Genomic DNA, 22,971 nt, shown 5'->3' on the forward strand with positions numbered 1-22,971 from the left:
ACAGAGGTGACCTCATTCATTTATTTGAACTGTGTGTGTCTGTGCGTGCATGTGTCTGTCTGGAACGTGCACATGTGACTTTCTTCAAGTCTGTGTGCAGTGTGCAGTGTCTGACTCTTTCTGTGTTTATGTGTGACTGCGCATGTATATGTCTCAGTGTGTGTGCGTAGGGAGGCTTGCATGAGGGAGGTTATTCTTTGATCTGTGGATCATGTCAGTGGACCTCTGGAGGACGCATCATAGAGCGGCGGTCACGTACAGTACAGACAGACAGACGTAGAGGGAGGCTCAGGTTCAAGGCCAGGGTCGGTGGTGGAGGGTGGAGGACCAGGGAGGGTTAAAGGGCATATGGGTTGTGTCCCAAATGGCACCCTATTCCCTATGTAGTGCTCTACTCTGGTCAAAAGTAGTGGACTATAAAGGGAAAAGGGTGCCATTTGGGACGCATCACTTTGTCCTGCAGGAGCGTTTTGGTTCCTGTGATGGAGACAGACTGGTTAATCAATTACAATGGGTCTGGAGATACAGTCTTGTGTGTGTGCTGCTTTTAAAGAGCCTCAGCACTGCTGCTCTGCTCCGGCCTCCTGGCCTGGACCTTTAATTGAAGCCTAGAGCTCAATTACTGAATAAGGCCAGCCTTCCCCACCCCTCCCAGGGGCTGTTTGTAATCACAGCTGGACTGAGCTTTGGCTGGCTGGTTTCCATTCTGCTCAAGGAAAAGTTGATTGCATTTTAGGTAGTTTAACAGATTTATACGACCACATTGTTATGCCGTTATTATAATACTAAACTAAACACAAATAATTTGTTGTGTTCAGTTCAGGCGGTTTGGCAACTGTCATGGGAACTGTAACTACTTTGTTGCTGTAGCCATGATAGCTTGTGTCCCAAATGGCACCCTATTCCCTATATAGTGCGATACTTTTGACCAGTAAGACTCGGGTCAAAAGTAATGCACTATATATGGAAAATGTTGCCACTTGAGACATAGACAGGGTCTCCAACTAAGTCCCTCCATTCACCTCTCTCTCAGCTAGAGGTCCTATTAGAGCTGTACTGGTCTCGTACTGTACCTTGTCCGCAAGTGCCTTTATGAAGAGGTGGATAGAAGGGGCCACTTCCTTTATGCAGGAACTTCTCGTCCTCGTCTCCCGCTCCTCCCAACATGCATTGCTCTCTGTGCCTTAGGAAGTGGGCACTTGAATTACACCTATCTTTTTAGTCCTAGGTTCTCTTTTACAAAGGAAATTCTCTACTTGCGTTGCTTTACATCAAAACGCTTTCTGTGATACATCAACCTATTACAGCATGTGCTAAATTATGAAATGAGGCAAGTAATTACTATTTTTAGCGATCAAATAGTTAATTAACCTATCAGCCTTTATGTTGTTAGTATATCATTGGGCTTATAGGTTTTTTCCTTTTCAGTCTGCACAGATTTTTTTTACTGGAACACATTTGAATAATGATGAATTAATTAGCAGAATTGTATGGAGACTTGAAGCGGGTGAGATTTAGTACCACCTATCTCTCGTTGTTTTTCATCTACAGTATAGAGGTAGAGAATCTTTCTTTCTCATGGGTTTCTCATGGTTTCTTCATGGTTTCTTCATGGTTTCTCATCTCTCATTCAGCTTTGTGCCTTTTGTAAATTAACAATGAGGTGTCACCATTAGATTGAGGTTATTCACAATCGGCTGTGATCACTCTTCCTAACTATTGTAAAAATCAGCGTTGTGTGGTCTGCATTCTCACTCTCTCTGGCTCTACCTCTTGCTTTCTCTGCCCCCCTCCCCCCATCACTCTCTCTCACCCTCTCATTCCTCTTCTTCTCTGGTGTGGTTCAGTCATATACTACTTGCCTCTCTTATCCCATTGTTGCTCTGAAGGAGGGCCCTGTGGCCCCACCAACCACCAACTCCTGAGGCACATTGAGCTGATTCTCTTCCATGTCAAGTGCCACACTGAAAGCTCCCCACCCCCCTTGCCCCCAGGATGGCGCTACCCATGCCAGCATTTCTGATTTAGAAATTCCGCAAAGCCCTTTCTTCGCACAAATAGAGAATGAGGCACATTACGGTTGAATGCAGAAGTAAAGCTAAAGCGGAACAACAAAGACAATTAAGAAACTCCCCCCTCCACTTAAGACATAATACCCAAATCAAATTAATTTGGAAATGTCTTCTTTCATTCTCTGAACCAATCAGCGATGCATATTGCCAGGCATACAGGCCGGCCTTCTGAGGAGATCTTTTCATCCTGCGTTTTGTTTATTTATTTCTTCTCTCCTTTCTTTAAAATGGGAAGAAAACAATTTGTGGGGCTGAACTGATTCCATATATGCATCCAAAACCACAGTGTCAGTCTTTTATTCTCTCTCTTCTCTCCCACTCTTTTTCTTGGTTGGGATATATGCAGATGGAAGCACAATGCCAGATGTTTATTTTTAGGATATGGTTCAAGGACTTATAGCGCTCTATAACTAAGGGAAGAGGTTGTAAGGAGAGGCATATTCAGAGGGGGGAGAGGGACAGGGACACACACACGTCCTCCACATACACACACCCCCTAACATACACACACACTTACCCATTGGCAAACAACATAGGATGAAATATGATATGCATACCTGCATGAATGAACAATACATTTAAAACCGAGACATACAGTTGTGTAAATTCTGAGTAAGCAGCTTGGAATCACATTTGAGACCTGTAGTACATTACCTCAGAGTCATGCTTCCCATACAGCTGTTCTCTTCCAATCTATATGTGATAGTGTTGCTAATGTGCTCACAACATTACATATATTTTTAGCGGTTGTAGGTTTTGCAGGCCTCTCCTGCTTGCTGTGTTATACGGGTCATTATCTCACCTAACATGCATGTCTGCCCCCGCTCTGTCTGTCTCTCTCTCTCTCTCTGTCTCTGTCGCTCTTCATCGCTCTTTCAGCCTCTCTCTCTCTCTCTCTCTCTCTCTATCTCTCTCTCTGTTTCTCTCTCTCTCTCTCTATCTATCTATCTATCTATCTATCTATCTCTCTCTCTCTCTCTCTCTGTCTCTCTCGCTCTCTCTCTCTGTCTCTCTCTCTCTCTCTCTCTCTCTCTCTCTCTCTCTCTATCTATCTCTGTCTCTTTCTGTCTCCCTTTCTCTTTCTCTCTGTCTTTCTCTTTCTCTCTGTCTCTCTCTTTCTCTCTGTCTCTCTCTCTTTCTGTATCTCTCTCTGTCTCTTTCTCTTTCTCTCTGTCTCTCTCTGTTTCTGTCTCTGTCTGTCTGTCTCTTTCTGTCTCTTTCTCTCTGTCTCTCTCTGTCTCTCTCTGTTTCTTTCTCTGTCTGTCACGCTCTCTGTCTTTCTGTCTCTCTCTGTCTCTTTCTCTCTCGCTTTCTCTCTTTCTCTCTGTCTCTCTGTCTCTCTGTTTCTCTCCTGTCTGTTTCTCTCCTGTCTCTCTCTGTTTCTCTCTCCCCCCTCCTCCCACCTCACACCTTCCTTAGCCCCTCACACAGGCCTGACCACAGCAGAGTACTACCACCAGATGGCTCTCCTGGCAGGCCACCGTAGCCCGTACACGGACCTCCTACCCTCTGTGGCCTCCACGGCCGGAGCCACCAGCAGCGCCCTGCACATGGAGTATCTACAGGCCATGGAGAGTAAGTCTGACTGCACTGGGTTTAAGACACTGATGCAAACTCAGTGTTTCCCCTATGATCGTTTTCAGCAGTGGTGGGGTGGGGGGGTTGCTACTAGCATTAGTGCAATGACATTCTAGCAGTTCCCTTAGACTTCCAGTCATTGAGCCAACAACTATCCATTCCAAAGTGTGTCTCTGCTGAAGTATACAATATATATATATATATATATATATATATATATATATATATATATATATATATATATATATATATATATATATATATATATTTAAATCATATGCTAAATGAATATAGGGGATACACTGTAAACAACTATTTCATTACTTTGTTTGTATGTGGGGGGGTGGGGGTGTCTGTATTTGTGTTTTAAAAACGGAGTATTCTAGATAGATTACAACATTACTTCCCTGCACCATACAACAATCTGTTTTACATGGAGCAAAACAACAATCCTACCAAATGAGGAGGGACTAGCTAGCGATTCTAAATTGACATGATTTAAATGAGCCATTGTCTTAATGTGCCAGGCTCAGGCCTGCCTGTGCGGAGGACTTATGCTAATGAGTTATTTTAAAGTGTAAATAGGAAATTAAATGCACACTGAATCTTAGGGAAGGTCGGACAGCCTCACCCCTCTCTCTTTGATGAGAAGGTATTTAGTCAGCCAGCCGCCGCTTTCATGGAAATCCGGGGTGAAGTCCCCCCTCATCCTTCCCCCCATTCCTCCGAACAAACTAATTAAAACTAGCCAAACTTGCACGCCTATTTGAAAATTAATTGCTATTAAGTGGGAATTGGAATGTCCCACCATTCATCATCACAGGAAGAAATTCTTTCTTCTGTATCAACACTTAAGATTAATAGAGTGAAACAAAACAATTAGGGCCTCGGTTTCAAATGGGAGAAGATGCCATGGCTATGCTACCTCTTCACTACTTCACAATCGGCTGTGATCATTGCTGGTAATACAGTGGCCTGCGAGAGTATTCACCCCCTTGGCATTTTTCCTATTTTGTTGCCTTACAATCTGCAATTAAAATAATTTTTTTGGGGGGTTGTATTGTTTGATTTACACAACATGCCTACCAGTTTGAAGATGCAAAATATTTTTTATTGTGAAACAAACAAGAAATAAGACAAAAGAACAGAAAGCTTGAAAGTGTCTAACTATTCACCACCCCCAAAGTCAATACTTTGTAGAGCCACCCATTGCAGCAATTACAGCTGCAGGTCTCTTGGGGTATGTCTCTATAAGCTTGGCACATCAAGCCACTGGGATGTTTGCCCATTCTTCAAGGCAAAACTGCCCCAGCTCCTTCAAGTTGGATGTGTTCTGCTGAAGTACAGCAATTTTAAGTCATACCACAGATTCTCAATTAGATTGAGTTCTGGGCTTTGACTAGGCCATTCCAAGACATTTAAAGTGTTTCCCCTTAAACCACTCGAGTGTTGCTTTAGCAGTATGCTTAGGGCCATTGTCCTGCTGGAAGGTGAACCTCCATCCCAGGCTCAAATCTCTGGAAGACTGAAACAGGTTTCCATTAAGAATGTCCCTGTATTTTGCGCCATCCATCATTCCTTCAATTCTAACCAGTTTCCAGTCCCTGCCGATGAAAAACATCCCCACAGCATGATGCTGCCACCACCATGCTTCACTGTGGGGATGGTGCTCTCGGGGTGATGGAGGTGTTGCGTTTGCGCCAGACATATAATTTTCCTTGATGGCCAAAAAGCTCAATTTTAGTCTCATCTGACCAGAATACATTCTTCTATGTGTTTGGGGAGTCTCCCATATGCCTTTTGGCGAACACCAAACGTGTTTGCTTATTTTTTTCTTCCATAAAGCCTAGCTCTGTGGAGTGTACGTTTTAAAGTGGTCATATGGACAGATACTCCAATCTCTGCTGTGGAGCTTTGCAGCTCCTTCAGGGTTATCTTTGGTCTCTTTGTTGCCTCTGATTAATGCTCTCCTTGTCTGGTCTGTGAGTTTTGGTGGGTGGCCCTCTCTTGGCAGGTTTGTTGTGGTGCCATATTCTTTCAATTTTTTAATAATGGATTTAATGGTGCTCCGTCTGATGTACAAAGTTTTGGATATTTTTTATATCCCAACCCTGATCTGTACCTCTCCACAACGTTTTGGAGAGCTCCTTGGTCTTCATGGTGCCGCTTGCTTGGTGGTGCCCCTTGCTTAGTGGTGTTGCAGACTCTGGGGTGTATATAAACTCAGCAAAAAAAGAATCATCCCTTTTTCAGGACCCTGTTTTTCAAAGATAATTTGTAAAAATCTATATTTCACAGATCGTCATTGTTAAGGGTTTAAACACTATTTCCCATGCTTGTTCAATGAACCATAAACAATTAATGAACATGCACCTGTGGAACGGTCATTAAGACACTAACAGCTTACAGACGATAGGCAATTAAGGTCACAGTTATGAACTTAGGACACTAAAGAGGCCTTTCTACTGACTCTGAAAAACACCAAAAGAAAGATGCCCAGGGTCCCTGCTCATCTGCATGAACATACCTTAAGGCATGCTGCAAGGAGGCATAGGGACTGTAGATGTGGCCAGGGCAATAAATTGCAATGCCCGTACTGTGAGACGCCTAAGACAGCGCTACAGGGAGACAGGGTGGACAGCTGATCATCCTCGCAGTGAAACACCACGTGTAACAACACCTGCACAGGATCGTTACATCTGACCATCACACCTGCGGGACACGTACAGGATGGCAACAACAACTACGCGAGTTACACCAGGAATGCACAACCACTCCATCAGTGCTCAGACTGTCCGCTATAGGCTGAGAGAGGCTGGACTGAGGGCTTGTAGGCCTGTTGTAAGGCAGGTCCTCACCAGACATCACTGGCAACAACATCGCCTATGGGCACAAACCCACCGTCGCTTGACCAGGCAGGACTGGCAAAAAGTGCTATTCACTGATAAGTCGCGGTTTACTCTCATCAGGGATGATGGTCGGATTTTCGTTTATCGTCGAAGGAATGAGCGTTACACCGAGGCCTGTACTCTGGAGCGGAATCGATTTGGAGGTGGAGGGTCCGTCATGGTCTGGGGCGGTGTGTCACAGCATCATCGGACTGAGCTTGTTGTCATTGCAGGCAATCTCAGTGCTGTGCGTTACAGGGAAGACATCCTCCTCTCTCATGTGGTACCCTTCCTGCAGACTCATCCTGACATGACCCTCCAGCATGACAATACCACCAGCCATACTGCCCGTTCTGTGCGTGATTTCCTGCAAGACAGTAATGTCAGTGTTCTGCCATGGCCATTGAGCACGTCTGGGACCTGTTGGGTTGACGGCTAGGGCCATTCCCCTAGAAATGTCAGGGAACTTGCAGGTGCCTTGGTGGAAGAGTGGAGTAACATCTCACAGCAAGAACTGGCAAATCTGGTGCAGTCCATGAGGAGATGCACTGCAGTACTTAATGCAGCTGGTGGCCACACTAGATACTGACTGTTACTTTTGATTTTGACCCCTGTTTCTTCAGGGACACATTATTCCACTTCTGTTAGTCACATGTCTGTGGAACTTGTGCAGTTTGTCTCAGTTGTTGAATATTGTTATGTTCATACAAATATTTACACACATTAAGTGAGAGGACGTAAACAATTGGATACCACGAAATTGGGGAGAAAAGGGGGTAAAATTAAAAAAATATATATTAAAAATAAGATCCCATCCTGTCCTTCCCACTATTGCTCGAACCCTATGAATGACAGTATTTTATTTTATTCAGTCCTGTTGAGGGAGTGGATTAGTTGTTGGACAGTATAGCTGTGTCCTATTTAGTTTTCATATTACTGCCAGTTTATGGTTATGATGATCGTGTAGGATACGAGAGGAGGAAATGAGAGGGGGAGAGAAGGGGTGTGGAGTTGTGCTGTGCTTTGAGAGGGCCAGGGTCTTCTCAGGTGTCCCTAACTCAGCTGTGTGGGTTAGGGAGTTGTTGTGCTTTTGGGCTCCAGGCTCCTGGTTTATTTTCTACTGCCACCACCACCGTCAGTCCAGCCTGTCTGGGCCCTCGCTGTCCTGTTCGTGTGAATTAATGACGCTGTACCTAACCAGCCCAGCCCAGTCCATAAATCACAGTGAAATTAGAGGGACACTCCAGCTACCCTGTTACGGGCCAAGGCGCTCCCTTCTCCCTCTCTTCTACTTCTCCCTCTCCTCTCCTCCTGGTTGGCCGATTTATCATTTGGCTGCAGCATTAATAAACATAACTCCCAGGAGGCCCAGCTATGATGGGACAGCTACCCTCTTCTACCCCCTCCCCTGTTCCTTCCCCCCTTCTAACTCTCCACAAGTGGAGGCAGTCCCTCACCTGGGGCGTGGTTTTTAGGAGGTTTGTCATAGAGAGGTATGGGGGCATGGTTTGGGAGGGCGTGTCTTAGGTCAACCAGGGGGTAGAAGTTTGATTGAGGAGTGTGGTTATCGCAGGTATGTGAGATGCAGTGTTTGTGTGAGTACAACTGGATGATAAAACTGAGTCAGATTTCAAGGAACAAATTCCTCAAATGTGAGCGATTGCATGTATGTATGTGCGTAGGGGGATTTGTGTGTTTGTATGTGTGAGTGTGTGTTTGCCCCCCCAAATCCCCTCTCTGAGACATTAAAGAGAGAGAGGCAGGTTTTCTAAAGAGGCCAGAGCAGAGACAATGTAGAGGGGTGTTCCTCCTCCCTCCTCTCTCCCTGGAGCGCCATGCTCCAAACACAGGCGTACGTATGCCAGGAACTCCACCACACACACACACACACACACACACACACACACACACACACACACACAATCATACGACTGATTTCCATGTGAATGGAAGCCTCTGTAATCGCTGGATGTGTCAGGCAAGAGTGAGTGTTTGAATTTAAGGGAGGGAGAATGGATGGAGGGAGGGAAAAGGGAGGGAGTACAGGGGCTGCGTAAGCTGGTTTTGTTTGCCCACGAAAAAAGAAAAAACAGCTGACATTTTTTTCCCGACCTACTCTGTCACGAAGTCATTGTGTCAGTTCACTCACAAAGCGTAACATCCCCTCAGCGTCTTTTCTATCCTTTTTCTCCTCCCTTCGCTTCTTTACTTTTCCTTCTGTTTTTCCCCGTCTTGTGACATCTCAGAGTGAAAAGGCAACATTGCATCTCATTATGTGTTTAGAGAGAGAGAGAGAAAAAAGCTTGTGTTGTTGGCTGCTTGGTATTTTTTCAAAGCCACTTTTCCATTCAACATTGACTGCTTTTGAATAAGGAGGCACATCAGATTTGATTAGATACTTGATTGCCATAACCCAGTCAGTAAAGTGCTCTGACATACTAGGCACCCTATGTTGTCTTGTATGAAGTTCATGCATTGACAGTTGCACTTTTTCATTCAAATTTGCCATTTGTTAGAAGACATTTTGTTTGTTGATTGGATTGAATTAAGTTTTTCTGAGGCAGTGAAGCTCACTCTACCGCCCCTCTATGTTTGTCTATTGTTAAATTAGAAGTAGGCTACAATGCTATAAAAGCACTCAAATCTATGAAAAATAAGTCAAGCCACAAATTAACATACAAAACATTGAATCTGATTAAACACAATAGATAAATCACTATCTCTTTCACATACTAGGTTTCTATCCAGAGAGGTTCTGTAGACTACAACTTCTTGCGTCTAATGTCTCTACTGTCTACTCTACTGCCTTCTTCTCTTCCAGGCTCCAGGTTCCCCAGCCCCAGGCTGACGGCAAGGCCAAGTAGGAAGCGGGCCCTGCCCATCTCTCCCCTGTCGGAGCACAGCTTTGACCTGCAGACCATGATCCGCAACTCGCCCAACTCCCTTGTCACCATCCTCAACAACTCCCGCTCCAGCTCCTCCACCAGCGGCTCCTACGGACACCTCTCGGCCGGGGCCATCAGGTATGGGATCATGGTTGCAAAATTCCAGTACCTTTTTTCAATACATTTTGGTTGGAGGATTCAATGATTTCCTGTTTAAACCTTCCTGATTGCAGGAATCATTTCCAATGGGGGTTTCTGGAAAAAGTAATGTATGGGATGATAAAGACAACCAACATTCCACACAAACGTATGACTCCATCACGCTTAACGTTGAAGAGCGATGTAGGTATAGGAATGGAGTGGGACGGAGGGCCTGTGGCAGAGGCTATGTTTTTTTGTGGGACTTTGGTCTACTGAAGGTGGAGGGCTGTATTAGGATGTGGTGGACCAGTGAGGTTATTATGGGCGTGCGTATGTGTTTCTCCCCTCCTGGTGGGCCTTGTCCCCCTATTTACCCAGCGTCCCCGGTGGCATGTGTCAGTCATCCACACACCCTCCCAAACACCCCCCCCCCTAATACACACCGAAATGACAGAGAAAGACAAAGAGAGAGAAAGAGAGAGAGGTAGATCCATAGCCCTACTCGTAGCCATTGATCAGCGATCTGGAAGGACACCCTGATCAATCACATGCCTCTGTGGCCCCAGTGTCAGGGCCAATGATAGGGCCTCCAGACTGATGAGTGATATGACAAGCAGATGGGCCCCCAAATGCGTCTTGGCCCATTGATTTCCACTCGGGGCCGGTAATAAGATCAGCAGACGTATGGAGCCAGGCTGAGAGCAGGCATCAAGGAGGCAGGATGAATGGAGCCCCACCACGCGTGACTGCTATTGAAACATAGGACCTGTGTTTACCTGGAGCTACCTATGTTTATAGAGAGAGCCTATGTGAAGGTGAGCAGTGGGAGGTTTGGATGTTGACTTCACCGATGATGTAAGTGAAATAGTCATTTAATGGTACGCAAACTATCTGCACTGACTATCTTGCACTGACCCTACGCACACTCACTAGACTATATATACACACCATATACACACTCACTAGACTATATATACATACCATATACACACTCACTAGACTATATATACAAACCATATACACACTCACTAGACTATATATACAAACCATATACACACTCACTAGACTATATATACAAACCATATACACACTCACTAGACTATATATACACACCATATACACACTCACTAGACTATATATACAAACCATATACACACTCACTAGACTATATACACACCAAATACACACCCTATACACACTCACTAGACTATATATACAAACTATATACACACTTACTAGACTATATATACAAACCATATACACACTCACTAGACTATATATACAAACTATATACACACTTACTAGACTATATATACAACCATATACACACTCATTAGACTATATATACAAACCATATACACACTCTGTAACGGCGTTCTTCGTTTGTTGAAAGAGAGGACCGAAATGCAGCGTGGTGGTTACTCATGTTCTTTAATGAAATAAATGACGATACATGAAATAACTAAATGAATACGAAAACAACAAACGGAACGTGAAACCTAATACAGCCTATCTGGTGAACACTACACAAAGACAGGAACAATCACCCACAAACACACAGTGAAACCCAGGCTACCTAAGTATGATTCTCAATCAGAGACAACTAATGACACCTGCCTCTGATTGAGAACCATACTAGGCCGAAAACATAGAACTGCCCCAAAACATAGAAAAACAAACATAGACTGCCCACCCAACTCACGCCCTGACCATACTAAATAAATGCAAAACAAAGGAAATAGAGGTCAGAACGTGACACACTCACTAGACTATATATACAACCATATACACACTCACTCACACACACTACATTGACTCTCCCACACAAAACCCACACACATAAGACACACATGCAGACCAACACAACACAAACACACATACCTACATACACATTACACACACACACACACACACACACTCTCTCACACACACTTGTATACTCCTCATTTGCTGCTGCTACTCAGTTCTTTATTTTAGTCTTATTATAATCCTGATGCTTAGTCACTTTACCCTGCCGTCATGTACATACAGTATCTACCTCAAACACCTTCGACCTTTGCACATTGATCTGGTACTGGCACATTGTGTTACTATTTTTATTTTTAAACTTTGCATTGTTGGGAAGGGCTTGTAAAAAAGAAAGCATTTCACGGTAAAGTCTACACCAGTTGTATTCAGCGCATGTGACAAATAAAATGTGATTTGATGTTAACACTCTCACCTCAATGTAGATCTATGAGAAAGGAAGGGTATCCATGATCTAGTTCTTTCACAGTAGGGGAGAGCTAGCAAGCAGACAATACAATGTGAAATGGCTGATGTAGATATATACTAAATTATAGGCCCGATTATACTGTTACTATAATAAAGGCTTGTTATAATTGTGCTTTATTTCTGACAGAACCCAGTCTTTCTGTCATTGTCAGTGTCATAGATTTTTTTACAGTGGAGCGATGGGTTAATTTAACTAGGGTTGCATAAGGTTCCCCCAAATTTTCCCAGATTTACTGCTTATACCCTTCTGATTCCGAGAATCCGCCAACAGGGATTTCTGGAAATCCTGGGAATTTTTGGAAAGTTAGCAGAATTTTCCAACTAAGTATAAACTTACATTTTTCTTTTACTTTTCTTTTACCAGGCAGGTCAATTAAGAACAAATTCGTATTTACAAAGGCGGCCTGGCAAGGGACACAGCATGAATTCACAGTGCTAACAATCTGAACAATCATTGCCAGGGCCCTGTGGGCTCCCAAGTGATGCAGGGGTCTAAGGCACTGCATCTCAGTGCTAGAGGTGTCACTACAGACCCTGGTTCAATTCAGATTCTGGTTCACTTCCAGGCTGTATTACAACTGGCTGTGGCCCAGCATTGTTAGGGTTTGGCTGGGGTAGGCCGTCATTGTAAATAATAATTTGTTCTTAACGGACTTGCCTAGTTAAATAAAGATAAAATAAAAATCAGTGTTACAAGAGCATCCCATCTCCTGTCAGATAGCCAGAACAATTTATTGTCCCTCATTTTGCCTCGTTGCCATTGCATTTGCCGCTCAAATATATCAGAATGTAGTTTGATAGTGGTACATTAATTGTTAACTTTATAAATATTGATAATGGAAAAGGGGAGGGGGGAGGGGGGGTTCTGCACAAAGCCTTGTTGCACAAAACCTTGTTGTATGTTTTATGTTTAACCCTTTTTCGTCTACCTAACACTGATTGTGATATTGTTTCCCTCCAGTCCGGCATTGAGTTTTGCCTACCCTCCGAACCCTGTGGCACTTCAGATGCATCAGCAGCTGCTTGGTCGGCAAACAGGGATGGTGGGTTCTGCGTTTGGCCACAGTCCGCCGCTCATCCACCCCTCCCCGGTCTTCACCACCCAGCGGCCCATCCCTGGCATTCCTCCTCCTGGCCTCACACCCAGAGAGCGCTCTGTCATCTCTAACGACACCTCACAGGTGAGAGACTCCTCCCTCCACATCAGAAGCCTCTGCGATTCATCATCACAGGTAATAGATAGATAGCACTGCCATGTGCTAGCCACGTGCTAGCTGCGTCCGTGGTAGGCTAAACAGATACAAGGCTTAGACAGGTAAAAGTAGGCTCCCCTCCGCGCTCTGGCCTCATGGGAGTTACGGTCCCCTGGATGTGTTATTTTCGACTGGGAACGTCGTTTTTGAACATCGGATTTTTTACATAAGAAACAACAAGGGACTTGTTAGCATAGGATCCCACCACTGACACCATTAATCACACAGGAGGAAACAGGGATTCAAATGGGAATAGATGGAATGGATGAATTCCACAATGTCTCTCCATTCCGACTGTATGTGGGGGCTCGCATTTAAAGCTCACATTTTAGTTTGCTACTTTGTGGCATGTTAATGACACAGATCCACACTCACTGCTGTTTCTAGCTATGAAGTAGTTGGTGGATGAGATCTCTTATTCTTATTATGTAAATGTACCTTCTCAATCTATTACAGAATTCTTTCTAGCTCTGAGGAAACAACCAGAATCATATACTACTTTACCGATTTGATATTTCTAGTCCAAATAGGACAAATACATTTTCACTGTGTCTATAAGCAGGAGCTCAGTGGCTCGAGTGTCAAGATGCACCACTGTTAACCTCTCTGGGATATGTGGGACGGTAGCGTCCCACCTCGCCAACAGCCAGTGAAATTGCAGGGCGCCAAATTCAAAACAACAGAAATCCCATAATTAAAAATTCCTCAAACATACAAGTATTTTACACCATTTTAAACAGAAACTTGTTGTACATCCAGCCACAGTGTCCGATTTCAAAAAGGCTTTACAACGAAAGCACACCAACCGATTATGTTAGGTCAGTACCTAGTCACAGAAAAACACAGCCATTTTTCCAGCCAAAGAGAGGAGTCACAAAAAGCACAAATAGAGATAAAATGAATCACTAACCTTTGATGATCTTCATCAGATGACACTCATAGGACTTCATGTTACACAATACATGTATGTTTTGTTCGATAAAGTTCATATTTATATCCAAAAATCTCAGTTTACATTGGCGCATTATGTTCAATAGTTCCAAAACATCCGGTGATTTTGCAGAGAGCCACATCAATTTACAGAAATACTTATGCATGGAATTTTAAATCCACTTCTCCTTAATGCAACCGCTGTGTCAAATTTCAAAACAACTTTACGGAAAAAGCTCACCATGCAATAATCTGAGTACAGCCCTCAGACAACAAAACAAGCCATACAGATATCTGCCATGTTGTGGAGTCAACAGAAATAGCATTATAAATATTCACTTACCTTTGATGATCTTCATCAGAATGCACTCCCAGGAATCTCAGTTCCACAATAAATGTTTGATTTGTTCGATAATCATTTATGTCCAAATATCTCCTTTTTGTTCGCACGATTAGTACACAATCCAAACTCAAAGGTCCAGACGAAAAGTCATATTACAGTTCGTAGAAACATGTCAAACGAAGTATAGAATCAATCTTTAGGATGTTTTTAGCAGAAATCTTCAATAATGTTTCAACCGGAGAATTTGTTTGTCTGTAGAAAAGCACGCATGATCAGCTCATGCCACTCTGCCAGACCTCTGACTCATTCAGCTCTCATTCCCCCCTCCTTTACTGTAGAAGCATCAAACAAGGTTCTAAAGACTGTTGACATCTAGTGGAAGCCGTAGGAAGTGCAATATGACCCCATAGACACTGTATATTCGATAGTCAATGATTTGAAAAACTACAAACCTCAGATTTCCCACTTCCTGGTTGGATTTTTTTCTCAGGTTTCTGCCTGCCATATGAATTCTTGTATACTCATAGACATCATTCAAACAGTTTTAGAAACTTCAGAGTGTTTTCTATCCAAATCTACTAATAATATGCATATATTAGCAACTGGGCCTGAGTAGCAGGCAGTTTACTCTGGGCACCTTATTCATCCAAGCTTCTCAATACTGACCCCCCAGTCCCAAAGAAGTTAAAGGGGAAATTACATTCCAGATTCCCCTGAGTAAACATTCTGAGAAGGCCAGTAGCACAGATCCGAACCAAGGAATCTCTCCTGTTTTTCCAGGCCAGTTCAGCTTTACTAGTTCATTTATTTTCCTGGCTCGCCTGCCTTGTAACAGGGAACTCCCCTTTGGCTCTCAGGCCAGGACCAGTCAGGCCAGAGTCAGGTCTATCAAAGGTGAGGTCAGATAGTAAACTGCTGTATAGAATCATTGGCTTATTCAATGACCTCGAATGAATAGACAACAGGCTGTACTATGCTACCTTGTCGTAGGATTAACTAGATCCCTTGAACAGTATCATACAGGATGTCGTTATACAACTGCATGTAAATGTTATTTTCTGCTCAACTTTCATGGTCATTCTATCATATAGTATGTTGGAATTAATTTTGAACTAAGTGATTTTATTGTGGTTCTTCCCACAGACCAAACCCACCAGTGAGTCAGCGGTGAGCAGCACGGGGGAACCCATGCACCACAAACGCTCCAAGATCAAACCGGATGAGGAGCTACCCAACTCAGTAAGTTGCCAGGTAAATTGAACTTCGCCAGCATTTATCGTATAGTCCAATGAACAGACATTCTTATCTAGTGTTAGAAAAGGGGTATGTTTATGGTATTCAAAGATGAGATCAGAAGACGAGATGGTTTACTGCGTCAGTAGCAACAGAATAGGATGTGGTGCTTCTGCTGTTAAATTCTGTTCACACAGAAAACACATACACACGTGTGCATACACACGCACGCACACACATAACCACACACACAACCATACACGCACTCAGTCACTCTCTCAGACGCAGAGCTTTGGGGCCAATTATGTGATCTATTGTAAAACTATTTATTTATTTGCCTGTTTCATTCGGCTGCTTGTTCAGGCTGCTGCCTCTGAAACGATAAGCCCCATTGATCTTGGAGGTACCAGAAGGAAATTGTTTTCCTTTTAATCAGATGCTTAAGTGAATGGAAACATTTTTTGAAATTAGATTGCAGGTTTTCTAAAGGGCTCTCTGTGTGCTTGTGTCTGGAATGATGCTTCTTAAAGTGTCTCTGAGCTCATACAATGGAGGCAAGCCTGTAGAGAGTTCCACATTCTGTGAATGAAACTCCTATTCTCTCTGTTCCCCACCTTCACACACTCTCCTAACACCATGGCAGGCAGGTACTAACAGTAGACCGAGGTGGTTTTTACAAACCACAACTTTGCCCAGAGAGAAACCCCTGTACACCCCTGGTCTCCCCTGTTACAGTCTCTCTCCAGTACTCTCCAGGCTACCCAGCCATGTAATGCTAACAGTGACAGTAAAATATGTCTAGACTAATGGAGCAAGCTAGAGCAGGAAGAGGGGGTTAGATTCCTGAAATACTCTGCCCCAGACCTGTCGTAGATCAACTGCCAACCCAGAGCAGAGCTTGCAGCGCTACATTTCCACTCCCAGACATTCTACTCCCTGTGTGCCGAACAGGGCCACATTGGCCAGATTCACTCGATTACACAAGTGGAAAAGTGAAACTAAATCGGTCTGTTGGGTTAGGGAAGGTTAGAGTAGGAGGAGGGAACGTTTTGGTTGGGATATGACTTTGTTACCTGTCAAGTGTGTTGTGAACATAATATATTAAGTCGTTTACCTAACCATAGTATTTTAGATTTTTTTTAATCGGACCCATACGTTCTGAATTGATAAGGGCTTACTTACTGTACACACTGTACAATATTTAATATTCTGCAGATCTCTGCTGGGTCATTTCTGTAACACTGTGAGTGTTGTGTCCTTGCTGTAATTGCGTTGTGGTTTCTGTACTGTAGGACCATCCGGATGGGATGACACTGGTGAAGGAGGAAGGTGACAAGGACGAGAGCAAGCAGGAGCCAGAGATGGTGTACGAGACCAACTGCCACTGGGAGAGCTGCCACCGGGAGTTTGACACGCAGGAACAGCTAGTGCATGTGAGTACCTACCAGGACACTATAGGGAAGTAGCCTCGATTTGCAGGAGGCAGAAACCATATGACTATGGTGTCTGGCTTCGCTAAACTCCCTCTACCTCTATCAAGTTCAAGTTCAAAAGCTTTATGGTCCATTTGGAATGCAGATACTGTGCAGATAACAGCACAATAAATAGGAAACAAGTTTTAGAAGTATATTTTAGGAGCCCCCAACAAGTCTCCTGGACGCCTGGCTCCAGCCCTCTCTGGTCCAGCAGTCTCTTCTGTATGTCACCATGTTCAGCGTTCAGTACAGTGTGCTACAGCCTACAGGCGTTGAGTAATGCCCCTGCCGGATTCCAGATTGGTTTCGGGGACGATGGTTAATGGGCTCAAAGGCTGCCGAGCACGTCGCTGTTGAGCTATGGCGCTAACTGATTTGGCCGGCACCGACTCGACCTACGAGCCCTGCACAATCAGGCCTTAAGCCTTACATTCTTCTGTACTGTATACAAGTCTGTACCGTACTGGCTGTAATATACTCCCCCCTTCTGTCATACAGCTCCTCACACTACCCAGGAGATGGATGACTCTCATCTGGTATAGCCTGAGGGCCTATTCTTAACCTAACTATTAATGATATTACAGTAATACTGTATCACAAGCACTATGGACGCCACTTACACTGATACTATTACTACGGCTTCTGCTGCTGTCGTTGGACTGGTCTCCCCTGTGACCTGCTGTGTGCTACTTACCACTAGGTCCACTGTGAGGTGAGATTTTACTTCACACTCATGTTTATTACATGACAGCTGGAGCTGAGCTCACACAGCTGACCATTTCATGTGAGCTGTGCCAAGATTTTCCTCTTGTAGGACAATAAACGTGATTCTGATTCTGATTCTGATCAGCACACATCAGAAAGATCCCCAGCTCTCCACGGCTGTCTATCCCGGCGTCTGACATTGCAATCCGCAGCCGCAGCAGTAACCCCTATCTATAATTGATATCCTCAGCACGGAATGGGCTGCCTCCCGCGTTTGAAGGGCTCTGCTCAAAGGTTGAGGATCTTGACAACTTCTTGCCCCTGTTGCCAGGGGCAGGGGGAGTTTGGCTGGGAGAAGGGGAGGGGCATCATACTGGGAAAGAGCTTGATCACACAAGATATTCTCCATGAAGAAAAGAATCAACACATCCTCATTGTCTTTTCCCCTTTACATTTTTTTTATGTTGTATTTGAATTACTCATTTTATATGCCCATGCAGATAGGGGGAGAGACATGCTAATAAAACGGTTTGCCTCTAATTCGGTGAGCGGGGAGAAAACCCTCTTATCTCCCCACCCCTTCCTAAACCCCCACCCCCCCCCCCCTCAGTAATAGGATAAATACAGTATTTGGACCACATCCAATGCCCCTCCCCCTGTTTTCAACTTGTCATCTTGAATGGAGAAAAAACATAATACTATAATATGCTTCCAGTCTGGCTTTGATTGGTAGTGTTCATGCAACATCGTTTTCAGTTCTGATACATTTATGGATTTTCTATCGATTGTTCATTAGATAGTCTTTGATATTAGTGAGGTGAAAACTTAAAAATTAAACTGCTGTTTGAAACAAGTGAGGTAAATTATTAACTATTTGAAGTGTTAAAAAAAAGTGATGGTTACGTAGATGAAGACAAAGAAATCCCTTTTTGTTTTTCGCATGGCCTAATTCTAGAAATAAATGCCGCTGTGCACCACCCTCATTGCTTTCTACCCTGTTCAAAAGCTTCTCCTGCCTCGCTCCTGATGCATATTTTTACACTCTACAAACGCGCTCGCACCATGACGCGCTGCGCCGTTCCTTTATCATCCTCGTTTAAGCGCTCTCGGTGCCGCCGATAAGATAAACATCGCATCTATGCAATTTAGCTCACTTATCTGGCCTTCCCAGTCAGCAAAAGCGAGGCGGGTGTCAATTTTCGGTTGCTGTATTTATTTCATTAATTTTTCCCTCTCTCTCCATCACTTATTTTAACTCTGCCTCTCTACATCACCCTCCCTCCCTCAACCCCCTCAACCTCCAGTACCTTTTTTTGGCATCACTCTCTCCCTATCTCTTTAATTTTCTCTCCTCTTCGAGGGAGCACTTTTAAAGATAAGGTCGTTGGTGCTGGATTATTTAATGTCTCCGTCTGAGATGTTTGGGGGGTTTGGAACTGGGGATGCTTTGGAGAGATGGTACAAAGACTAAGATGGGGGAATACAGAAAGGGTCTCAAATGGGGTGACCCTGAGATAGGGTGTGTGTGTTCGTGCGTGTGTGTGTGCATATGTGTATACGTGCACACAATCCACACAGTCAACATCCACTCAATCCCACCTTGACACTGTGCTTTTCTGGGTCATCTCCTTAGGTGGAGCTGTAATTTCCTTGTTCTAAAAGGATGAAGATTACGTGATGTTAGCGTTAGCTCCCCCAGTATTCAAGCATGCTGTATGGCGGTGTTTGCGGCCTGGGTGCCTCCTCTGTGTTGAGGGGAGATAAAGTTGGGCTCAGTCAGAATGCGGTCCCCTCTCCTGCCTGCTGGCACAGCCCTTTAATTGGTAAAATGCAGATAATTTTTTGATCAGGAGAAGGATTAGGCACCTTATCTGTCTGGAGTATCTTACTCCAAGATGAAAAGGCTCTGCTGAATTACACATACAAATTCTAGCCCCCTTCTCTTCTCCCTCCATCTCCCTCCCTCCCTTGCCTCTTTTTCCCTCTTTTTTTTTTTCTTTACACAAAGCGCTTCAGCAATTGACATCACAAAAGAGCATATGATTTATTAGGCTCTGTTTGATAAAGCTAAACGGTGTTGCGGGTCCCACAGCTTAGTGAAATTGCCTTGTAAACAGGCCTTCTTTTCATGCACGCCTGCATTCTAATGTATGAGGTGTATATACCAGAAAGTGCTTGATAAGGGGAGACTGTAGAGGGATTTTGAAGTCGGGCAAAATTGAGGAAAGTATTGATGTGATTCTGTGTATCTGGTGTCAGTGTGTTTATGTGCATGTGTAGCTATTATATGGGGGTGTAAATCCATAAAAGTCTAGAGTAATCTAAAAAACATTTCCTTTAGTATGTAGTAGCTACATGCCCTATACAAATAGTTCACATCAAATTGTGTGTGTTTGCATATCAGTGTGTTATACACTGTATTATTGGTATGTCAGTCTATACCTGTAAGCGCATGTGTACTCTAGGGTGTGTGTGTGTTTGCATGCCTGCGTGTGTGTGTCTATGCACTCTGTGCTCATCCCAGCCAGCCTCTGTGTCCCCATTCAGCGCATGTCTCCCTCCGCCCGTTTCCCTCCTAAATCCATCTCAGTGGCGTTTTTACAGTATGTTGGCGGATAAGCTGGCAGGGTGAAAATGAATTAGCTGCTAACGCGCCACCACCACTGCTATCACCACCTGTTTGTCCATGACGCCGGGGCCAACACTGCCTACCCATACGCTCAGCATGGAGATTATTGATTCATTACAAATTGCCATTAGATCATGACCATTAGTGTCGTCTCTAGCTCGGGCCCCTCTCTGTCAGCACGGGGCCCATGCATCACGACCGTCAGCGGCCCCTGGTCATTTGTACGGGCTGGTGGGAGGGACGAGGGGGGACAGGAGAGCGTGTGCCAACAGCACAGCAACACCGGGGCACTCCTATCACTCAGGGGATATCGAACGGCACGGCGCAGACTGATCGCTTTCCACAGGAATTCCCTCACAGAGGCGGAAGGGAAAAAAGGAGGAGAGGAGCTAGGATCGGTTTTCCGTGTTGTGATGGGGGAGGGAAGATCAATCTGAGGGAAACGATGCCCTCGATCTTACCTCCCCATTTCTTTCCTCTCTGAAATTTTTTTAGCACCAAAATTAAAATGTGTCAAGTTGAATTGAATGGAGGGCCTTTGTTGATACATAAAGTCAATTGGAGACAGAAATGAACGATTGCATTGGCTAACATATCGATGTAGTTGTAAGAGCAGAGCAGGGCAGGAAAGTGCACATGGCTGGCGAAGAGATGCCGGTTTTAATGCACTTCTTTTGTCATAGGGGCGGTGTACGACACCCCTGGCTCCCACTGCATAGGGGGTTAGTTAAGTGCAATTGTTCTGAGACTTGAGGGCCCATGGGGGTCTTTCTCTTGAAGTAAGGTCAGACTTCATATGATACTGTCTGTTTGGGGGTACATCCCCTCCTCTGATAGGAAGAGGAGGGGATGTACGGTGGCCTGGTCAGGGCCCCACTGGACTAATGTGTTGGGTTACTAGCTGGCCAGGGGAAGGGGCTCCAGGCTGGGGATAATTCTGCCGTTGTCTGGGGACCGTCTTGTCTGGAGGTGCATGGCCAGTGACGCACTAGCAGGTCAAACAGGGTTGCAGGCGCACACACACAGATACACACACACACTTTTCTCAGGGCGGCAGGTAGCCTCGAGGTTAGAGAGTTGGGCCAGTAACAGAAAGGTTGCTGGTTTGAATACCGGAACAGTTAGGGTAAAAAAATCTGTCACTGTGCCCTAATTGCTCAAGGGGTGCTGTGCAATGGTGACCCTGGCTGTGACCCCACTCCCTGTGGGTGTCTCAAGGGGAGTTGGGATATGCAAGAAACACATTTCCACTACACACTTGTGTGTAACAGGACAAATATATACCCTCTCAATTCCTCTTCTCTTCTGCTCTTTCCCTCCACTTTTGAGGTTTTTAAATATAGAGATACTCTAACAACCGTTTGTTTCTCCTAGACATTTAAGACCTCTCAAAGTCAAGTCTCTATTTATCCCTGTCTTTCTTTCCCGTTCCTCTCTTTCTCGCTCTGTTTTCCCCGTAAGGCAAATGTCTCTCTCCCCCATCTCTGTTCAGGAATGTAATAAGACGGGTTCCTTTTGTTCAGGATATTGTGTCTGTCTCCCTGGGTTAAAATTGCTCTCGGAAAGGCCCTTCAGAGGCCACCACACTAACACTGTTGTCTTTGTGAGAGGGCCAGATGTTGACTTCTTTCCCCGAGGATTCCATGTCTGCCTTTTTTCTTCTCTTTTTCTTTAGCCCTCTCTCATCCCCCTTCAACCATCCACTGCCACCACTTGTACCCCTTTTACTGGTCAGTGTGCAAAGACAGAGCGAGTGGGAGAGAGAGAGGGTGTGAGAGTGACAGAGAGAAATCAGGGGAGAATGCATGCTCACTAGATACTGTATAATGCTTTGCTGGAGTTGTAAAGCCATGGCATTTGAAACGCTTTGAAATGCCCCATCCCCTCACCTCCCTCTCCCCTTTCCCTCCCCTCCTCCCACACCCCTAAGCCTCAGATCGGAAGTTGCCACGGCAGCACATCTGTCAGCAGGAGCCCCATGTGATTTGAAGTGACAGGGTTTTATTTGAAAAGCCAGTTCAGATCGGACACTGAGACTCACAAGTCTCCCATTTTTTCCTCAGAGTACTAAATACAATGGAAGAAATAGAGAGAGAGAATATGAAACAGTACGAAACGGTAGAGAGAGTGAGGGAAAATGAGTGGTAATACAATGATGGATGAATCAATTGAATCAAAATCCAGATTGACCTGTGATTGACCTCTGCTGGTTTCCTCTCTCAGCACATTAACAATGACCACATCCACGGGGAGAAGAAGGAGTTTGTGTGTCGCTGGGACGAGTGTTCACGGGAGAAGAAACCCTTCAAGGCCCAGTACATGCTGGTGGTCCACATGCGCAGGCACACCGGGGAGAAACCACACCGATGCACCGTAAGCACACTCCCACAACACTAGAGTCCTGCATTGGCCTGACTTTTAAGCCGAGCCCTACCCATGCCCGCGGCGTTCAGGCCGTACCCTCCCCAGGCCTGATTGCTTCTGCCAAATTTAAGACCGGCCCTCCCTGAAATCAGAAATAACTTCCTCCTTTAGTAAATACATTAGCTGCTCCTCTCTGTACAC

General features: G+C 44.7%; 1 protein-coding gene across 1 annotated transcript in view; it reads left to right on the forward strand.

Moving 5' to 3' along the window:
- Positions 1–22,971, forward strand: part of LOC139420492 (transcriptional activator GLI3-like) — a 171,477-nt gene that overhangs the window by 140,244 nt on the left and 8,262 nt on the right. Inside the window, exons 6-11 of the mRNA XM_071170697.1 lie at positions 3,492–3,647; positions 9,360–9,561; positions 12,800–13,019; positions 15,508–15,615; positions 16,890–17,030; positions 22,630–22,779. Of these exons, the coding sequence (XP_071026798.1) occupies positions 3,492–3,647; positions 9,360–9,561; positions 12,800–13,019; positions 15,508–15,615; positions 16,890–17,030; positions 22,630–22,779 (977 nt within the window). The remainder of the gene's footprint in view (positions 1–3,491; positions 3,648–9,359; positions 9,562–12,799; positions 13,020–15,507; positions 15,616–16,889; positions 17,031–22,629; positions 22,780–22,971) is intronic.

This window comes from Oncorhynchus clarkii, chromosome 11 (genome assembly GCF_045791955.1).
Source record: "Oncorhynchus clarkii lewisi isolate Uvic-CL-2024 chromosome 11, UVic_Ocla_1.0, whole genome shotgun sequence".
In the NCBI taxonomy this organism is placed as follows: domain Eukaryota; kingdom Metazoa; phylum Chordata; class Actinopteri; order Salmoniformes; family Salmonidae; genus Oncorhynchus; species Oncorhynchus clarkii.